An 8,305-nucleotide genomic window follows, 5' to 3' on the forward strand; every position below is an offset into this window, starting at 1 on the left:
TATTCCCCGCCAATTTTCTCTCTTCTCCTCCTCCTGAATCCTGACGTTATTTCCCAGCGCCGTGCCAAGGGAATTAGGGGCCCCTTTGTGGAGCGTGGCTAATGCGCTATTGAGCACGGCACACGTCCATTGTCTCCCTGTTCAAAGCGTGCTGTGGGAAAGTGGTGGAAACACGGACTACAGGATTAAGTCTTTGAAGCGCAGGGCAGCAGCTGGCCCATCCGTACGCGGGAAACCGCGGCCCACCTCGGCGCGGCCGCCGCCCATAAACCCCCCTCCCGTCATAAAGGCGGAGCCGTGCCGCACGTCCGACTCTGCTTTTCGTTTTTCTGTTGTTGTTTTTTGAGTGATACACGTTTGGTTTCCTTTGGTTTAGTTATAGGTGGATAAGGTAAATGACGTGCCAATGTTTATTTTGTTATTGATGTGTTAAAGTAATAAGTTATGTTTCACTATTTAGGACTAACCCTTTTATTAATTAATGATGTGCTACCACATTGTCCGCTTCAAATGTGCGATGAATAAATAATGTAGGCCTATATTTTTGGTTGATTTATTATTTGAAAGTAGATATTTGGAAAATTGGCTTCATAGGCATAATTGACCAATTCAATGTAGCCTAAACTCACTCTTAATAAGAAACAGCTTACAGGTCGTTTGAGTCCATAGAGTTCAGTTTCTCGATCACCTTGTTGAGAACATCTCTTACACCCTATGCAACGGATATATTTCAGATAAAAAAAAACAAAATAAATCACGAGCATCGGCCATGCATATAATAGTAACTCTGAAATAGCTTTTCAGAAATGCAGATAACAGCAAGACTTCGTCTTCCTGAATGTCACTGGGCCACAAACTGCCTCCATGTTGGACAAAAGACCGTAACACCAACATCCTCGCACGCCCGCCGGCGCCGCCTCGCACGTCCGCCGGCGCCTTGCCCGACCCTCACGCTTGTTTTGCTGTTGTTCCCGTCCGCAGTCTGGAGCCGGAGTGCTATGCTAATCGTTGCGCGGCATTCCTGATAGGGCTGTTGAGAGAGAGAGAGAGAGAGAGAGGGGGGGGAGGGGGAGAGAGAGAGAGAGGGGGGGGGGGGGGGGGAGGGAGGGAGGAGAGAGAGAGAGAGAGAGAGGGGCAGGTGCTCTGTCACTGACGGCCCCTTAAGAAGTTTACATGTGACTCCTTCCCCCCCCCTCCAAGAGGACCTGGGAAGTTGCTGACCCCTCTTCAGAGCCCAAAGAGCCCCCCCCCGGCCCTTGATGTGGGCTCCGAGCCTCTATAGCATTCCTGGAGGAGGAGGGGGGGGGGGGGGTCGTGTGACATGACATTCCCCCTGAATGGGCGCTCCTCAAGAGCAGGCCGTTTCGGCGGGAAGGGTCCTGTCCCATTGTGGAGCGCCGCCTGTCTGTCCCGGGCTCCTCTGAGGCGCTGCGACCGCGCTGGGGACTCCTCCCCCCGCCTCCTGGAGGGCTCTGTTGTTCCGGCAGGAGGTCTCGGGTGATGAATTGTCACCTTTTAATAAACACAAGATGGGATCTCCTCGTGAGTTATTAGGAACACCTCAAAGGTCTTGGCTGTGAGGGTATCGTCCACGTGAACGGGATTCCTTCTGCAGTGGAACTAAATATGACAAGAACATCAGCTTCTCCAGGGCTTTGTCCGTCACCTTCGCTGTGAGCGCATCTATTGGTGCTCCTTCCTCCTCCTCATCCTCCTCCTCCTGACTGACTGTCTGTTGGAGTGTTTATGCCCAAGCACTTCTCAGCAGCTGTGCCCAGGTGTACGATTTTCAATGCATGTGTGTGTAGAGATATAAACCATACCATGTGTGTGTGTGTGCATGGATGCCGGTCCAGGTTTATAGTCACACAATTGTCTTGATGTGTGTGTGTGTTTATGCACCCGTACAAGCGTATTTGATGTGGTGTCTTGATGTGGTGTGTGTGCGTGTGTGTGTGTGTGTGTGCGTGTGCGTGTGTGTGTGTGTGTGTGTGTGTGCGTGTGTGTGTGTGCCCGTTCAGGTGAGTATTCCAACAGGTGTCTTCCTAAGCACAGGTGTGTGTGGCCCGGGTGTGTGAACGGCGCTCTACCTTTGCACAGGTGTGCTGAGCAAACACACGGCTTTGTACTGAGGCCCTGCCCCCTCAGGGTACCTGGGCCGGGTGAAGAGCAGCGTGAGAAGCAGGAGGAAGAGGAGGAAGCGGAGGAGGAGGGAGGAGGAGGAGAGGAGGAAGAGGAGGAGGAGGAGGGAGAGGAGGAGGAGGAGGGAGGAGGAGGGAGGAGGAGGAGGAGGAGGGGAGAGGGAGGAGGAGGGAGGAGGAGGAGAGGAGGAAGAGGAGGAGGAGGAGGAGGGAGAGGAGGGAGGAGGAGGAGGAGAGAGGAGGAGGAGGGAGGATAGCCTAACCCTAACCCTGGGAAAGAGCAGCGGCCGTCATTCTGCAGGAGAGAGAGAGGGGGGGGGGGGGGAAGGGAGAGAGAGAGAGAGGGAGAGAGAGAGAAGGGGGAGGGGGGAGGGAGTCTGAATCGCTGGGGAATATGAGAAAGAATGTGTGTGTGTGTGTGTGTGTGTGTGTGTGTGTGTGTGTGTGTGTGTGTGTGTGTGTGTGTGTGTGTGTGTGTGTGTGTGGCCATTCAGCGACGCTATTCACCGACCACAGGAATGCGTCGCCGCTCCATCTGCCACCAGAGCATGACCTCACCTCTCCGGAATGAGGAGGAGGATGAAGGGAGAGAGGAAGAGAGAGGGTTTCAGAGGGTTTCCCTCCGAAACGCGCCTGGCCATCTGCGCCCCCCCCCCCCCCCCAAACCCCCACGGCCGTCAGCTCTCATTAAGGACCTCGGACGGTTCGCCCATCTCCTCGCTCCCCGGAGCAGCCCTCCTCACGCCACTGTGTGTGTGTGTGTGTGTGTGTGTGCGTGTGTGTGTGTGTGTGTGTGTGTGTGTGCGTGTGTGTGTGTGTGTGTGTGTGTGTGTGTGTGTGTGTGTGTGTGTGTGTGTGTGTGTGTGTGTGTGTGTGTGTGTGTGTGTGTGTGCGTGCGTGCGTGCGTGCGTGCGTGCGTGCGTGCGTGCCTGTGTTTTTATTCAATACGTCCATCAGGACGTGCACTGCAAACCCACGAGGGACGCATGTGTCTCTCATGTATCTCTCATGTGTCTCATATGTGTCTCATGTGTCTGTCATGTGTCTCATATGTCTCTCATGTGTCCCTCATGTGTCTGTCATGTGTCTCATATGTCTCTCATGTGTCTCACATGTGTCTCCTGCTGAAACAGCCCCGGGCGTTGGGACCATCACAGCCTCCTGACGCCTGGAGACACGCTGCCCTCAGAGAGCAGCCTGAGTCTTACTGGTTTAGAATGGACCCCTGCTGCTGGTGTGAGAGCCTGGGAACTGAGGCGCAATCCCACACACGTACGCACACACACACAGACACACACGTACGCACACACACACACACACACGTGTCCGTACACACAATTACACGTGTACGTACACACACATAAACGTGTCTAACGCACACACACGTGTATACGTACGAACACACACAGACACACGTGTCCGTACACACACATACACGTGTACGTACACACACATACACGTGTCTAACGCACACACACTTGTATACGTACGAACACACACAGACACACACAAAGTAACACCCCTTTACCCACACAAGCTCAGGACGTTTACACTTAGCTACAGACACACAAGCCGCACCACGGAAACATGTTAACTCTTACAAACATGCTGTGTATCACACACACACACACACACACACACACACACACACACACACACACACACACACACACACACACACACACACACACACACACACACACACAGTAGCCAGGGCAAAGTGATTAAGAGTGTGCTGAAGCGGGGGGGGGGGGGGGGGTACGAGGGGGGTGGGTCGTGGGGGGCCCCACGGCGCCTGTGATCTCAGCCCGCGGGTTGAAAGGCTGTCCCTCCGGTTGGAGGGGGGCTACGGGTGTCTGGGGGGGGGGGGTCCTCTATTGACAGGAGGATGTGTGAGTTGGATCCCCACCTACTTTCCCACATTCTCTTCCCTATTTATTACCTACTCTGCCCAGCGCCCAGGGGGGGGGGGAGGGTGGGGGGGGGGACAATAGAAGTGTGCCCTCCCAGAGGACACTGGGTAATTGGCATTTACAATGCGACCCCCACCCTTCTCCCCCCCCCCCCCCCCTCTCCTCTCTCCCTCTCCTCCGACCCCTCCTCTGTCTCCCCTGTCTCCATGGCGCTCTCTCTCTCTCTCTCTCTCTCTCTCTCTCTCTCTCTCTCTCTCTCTCTCTCTCTCTCTCCCTCCCCCTCTCTCTTTCCCTCTCCCTCTCCCTCTCCCTCTCTCTCCCTCTCCCTCTCCCTCTCCCTCTCTCTCTCTCTCTCTCTCTCTCCCTCTCCCTCTCCCTCTCTCTCTCTCTCTCTCTCTCTCTCTCTCTCTCTCTCTCCCTGATGTTTTCCCTCCCTTTTTTAAATGATGCGATGGTGGGGCGAGGCATGTTTTATTTGAAGGTGTGCAGCAGGTCCTTCAGACACGCGGTGGGCAGGCCTATTAATCACCGATCGCTGGGGCTGTTGTTATTTTTGTACACAAGCACTGACCACAGGTGTCTTTATGTTTAGCATAACATGAACATCTCTGACTGTGCAGATCCTTCTCATTATATTTTGACAAGCGACCCGTGTGTGTGTGTGTGTGTGTGTGTGTGTGTGTGTGTGTGTGTGTGTGTGTGTGTGTGTGTGTGTGTGTGTGTGTGTGTGTGTGTGTGTGTGTGTTATCTTTATGGCCTGAAGTGGCCCTTATCGGACGCTTTCTCACCCACTCCCCATCTGCAGGGGCCCGTCCCCCAGACAGAGGGAAGGTTCCCAGGTAATAAAGTGTAACGACCTGCCTGTGTTGGCTCTGTACCTTGGCTGGCTGCAGCACCACTGCCCGTGTTGAGGCCAGTCAACCAGGAGATAATTGATGCCTCTCTCCTATTGGTGTGGAGTCCCGCCCACAGGCCTCAGAGTGTGGGAAAGCTAATCCAGCCCGGGACTCATGGCTTTGTAATGCTAATGTCCGGCTATAAATAGGGCAGGGAGACCTCTCTGTGATCACAATTCACTCTGCTGTCCAAGAGAAGCACTGCTCTCCCTCCCTCCACTAGAATGGCTCCTACCACCACCACAGACTTCCCTTGCTCTGCGCTCTCCACCAAAGACAAACACAAAGTAAGTACCACTACCTCTCTGAGCCCAGACGGCTCCCAGCGCTGTGGACTCGTCTCCTTGACTCCCAGGGACCAGACCTCTAACCCGCTCCCCTCTTTGCTTCTGCAGCTCAGGAAGCCGCTGGTGGAGAAGATGCGCCGAGACCGCATCAACAGCTGCATCGAGCAGCTCAAAGCTCTGCTGGAGAAGGACTTCCAGCAGCAGGAGCCCAACGCCAAGCTGGAGAAGGCTGACGTCCTGGAGATGACGGTGATGTTCCTCCGGCAGCAGCTCCAGGCCCAGAGCGCCACTCCGCACGCCGCCCACCGCCGCGGCTACGCCCGCTGCTGGAAGGAGACGCTCCACTTCCTGTCCGCCAACTCGGTGGAGGAAGTGGCGCTCCCTCGCCTCCCGGCCCTCCAGGCCGCCCAGAAGACGTGGGGGGGCGGCGGGGACCAGAGCCCCCCGTCTCCCCTGTCCTCCACCCAGCAGCTCCACAGCCTGCAGGGCCCGGAGAAGCAGAGTCCTGGGTCCCCGAGGCCGGTGTGGAGGCCCTGGTAGACCCCCGGACCCCCTCCCTCACCCTGGATGGATGTTCTCCGTCGTACAGCTGTACCAGGATATGTTGAAATATCCCAATGTTTCATCAGACGCTCGGTTTGAGGACTGAACGTCTGATCCGTTACGCTCTCCGAGAAAGAGCGGGAACGGCATTTTAAAAGTTTACTCCATGTTGGAGAAGCACTTAGAGGAGCTCCTGTACTCAGCGGGTTCCTCCCGCTGTGCGGTCGGCGCGACTCTGTACCTCACTATGTCATGTTGTTTTCAATGAGGATGATCCCGAGGGATGATGTCTGTATCTGGATGGTTGCTGTGCCAACCGAAGCCCTGCCTTAGACGTTAAGATTGTAACGTTTTATCTATGAGTGGCGTTGAACATTGTATGTTTGTGCCTGTGTATGTAAAGAGAGCATTGTTGTTCCACAAAGTGAAGTGTTAACACTGAGTGTTGGCTGCTGTCCCTCAGTGAAGAGGCGACCTGTTTAAAATGTTTCTTGTAGAAACGCCCTTAAACTACAACTCCAAACGAGCTGTGGTTGTCATCAATGTCTTTCCTAATGGAAACCGAATACTGATTGCATTACTCAAAATAAACATTTCAAAATCTCAATTTAAAATCACATACTTTCTCAGTGTCTCATTTGATGCAATTTGTTTTGGTGTGAATACAGAGCAATATAACTTCAGAACTACTATAGATCAGCCAAGTTATATTAGTTGGTTCAAAAGTTAAACAGGCTGGCATCGTAAGTCAGCCTGATACAAGAGGAACCTTTTAGAAACGGTGAGTATTGATCCAGAGCAGGACAACAGGGCCCTGGCTCAGCGGGGACGTGCACTGAGGGGTTATTGACAAAGGCTTCAGCGTCATTGATCAGCGATCAGGCGGCTGTTTTGTGTAAACCACTGCTGGAGCTCCGGTCTCACGGGTTCAGAGAGCCAATCCCTTTCCCACACTAGATAACATCAGCCAGTGGGGTGGGTGGGGGTGAGGGTGGGTGGGTGGGGGTGAGGGTGTGTGTGTGTGTGTGTGTGTGTGTGTGTGTGTGTGTGTGTGTGTGTGTGTGTGTGTGTGTGTGTGTGTGTGTGTGTGAGAGAGGTGTGTGTGTGTGTGTCCAAATATATCGTATTAATGACTGTGTGGATTTGTGTATTATGTGTGCTTGTTGTTTGCATCTTTCTGATTATCTACCTTTATCTGTTCACACATCTGCCTGTCTGTCAGTCTGCGTGTGTCATCCTGTATCTTTCTACGTGTGCCTGTCTCTCTGTCTCTCTGCGTGTGTCATCCTATATCTGTCTGTTTGTGTGTCCGTTGATCCATCTGTGGAATCTGTTTGACTGCCTGTCTATATGTGTGTGTGTGTGTGCGTGCGTGCGTGCGTGCGTGCGTGCGTGCGTGCGTGCGTGCGTGCGTCTGTGTTTATACTGGCTTTAGTTGCGGTGTGTAAACCCATTAGCTTTCATGTGGGAGCAGAGCAGCCCGAAGCCGGCTTACACCTGAGTGCGTCACACAGGCCACTGGTTTCCCACGATGCTTTGCAGGTGTGGCTGCAGGCACTGGCCCTTCCTGCCACACACACACACCAGGCTCAGGAATCAGACTTAAGATTAATTTCTAAGTCAGATGGCAGACAAGCTTAGATTTGGGCCTTTCACCTTCTTTCGCTCCATATTTGTCAAGACCAGTCATGTTGATAGAAGCGGGGCTTTGTACTGTAAGAGTTCTTTAGGCCAACACAAACATGGCAAAGATGTGTGTGTAAAGGTTTCAGAGGAACACTGTGTGACTGACCGCTGGGTCCCAGACTACACACGCCAACGCCTCGCTCTTCAAAGGCCCACTGCCCAGTGCAGCGGGATATTGGAGGTCATAAAGGCTACTTAGCAACTCCCATCTGTTGCAGCCCACCGCTAAGACACTATTCTCAATTTAGTTGAAGTTTTTGAAAGTAGTAGACAGACTTTAATTATTGGTTAGGATTATTGATTATCTAACGGTTTAGATGGAGCTATTCACCTAAAAAGCCTTGACGATATCAGAGAGCCACGATGAAGAATACAAACATCAACATCAATCGGAAATCTCAGAACATGCCGGACAAAAGGTTTGGCGGTGGACTGACAGCCGACCAATGGCTGCCCTGACAAAGTGATAGGCTCTGGTTTCCCTCCAAAACCCAGCAGGGTGAAAGGGGGGGGGGTGGACAAAAGGGGTCAGGGCATCCTCATGGTGGGAGGGAGAGCCAAAGGAGGGGGGAGGTTGTGTGTGGGGGGGAGGGGGTAATTCAACCCGGCACACTTCCTTTGTCCCGGGGATCAAGAGGGAGAGCGAGGGAGCGAGGGGTAATGGCTCTGGGCTGTGGGAACGCAGAGCGGAGTCAGGCTCCACAGAGGCAGCCCCCGCCCCCCCCCCCCCCGCCCCCCGCCCCCGCCCCCCGCCCCCCCGCCCCCCGCCCCCCACCCCCCGCCCCCCCCCCCCCCGCAGCCCACCAGCTGTTTGATGGAAGTGGAGACAGGCGATCGGT

General features: G+C 54.1%; 1 protein-coding gene across 1 annotated transcript; it reads left to right on the forward strand.

Moving 5' to 3' along the window:
* The first annotated feature begins 4,982 nt into the window (after window positions 1-4,982).
* Window positions 4,983-6,397, forward strand: LOC115556794 (transcription factor HES-5-like). Its single transcript, XM_030374113.1, has 2 exons — window positions 4,983-5,237; window positions 5,346-6,397. Exons 1-2 carry the CDS (start codon window positions 5,175-5,177, stop codon window positions 5,775-5,777), a joined length of 495 nt encoding a protein of 164 aa, XP_030229973.1. The 5' UTR covers window positions 4,983-5,174; the 3' UTR covers window positions 5,778-6,397.
* Window positions 6,398-8,305: the final 1,908 nt, after the last annotated feature.

The sequence above is a fragment of the Gadus morhua genome, chromosome 13 (assembly GCF_902167405.1).
Source record: "Gadus morhua chromosome 13, gadMor3.0, whole genome shotgun sequence".
Taxonomy (NCBI): Eukaryota; Metazoa; Chordata; class Actinopteri; order Gadiformes; family Gadidae; genus Gadus; species Gadus morhua.

Coding starts and splice junctions, on each gene's coding strand:
- LOC115556794 (XM_030374113.1), top strand. CDS start 5,175: ATGGCTCCTACCACCACCACAGACTTCCCTTGCTCTGCGCTCTCCACC. Junction 5,238..5,345: donor CCACCAAAGACAAACACAAA/GTAAGTACCACT, acceptor TTGCTTCTGCAG/CTCAGGAAGCCGCTGGTGGA.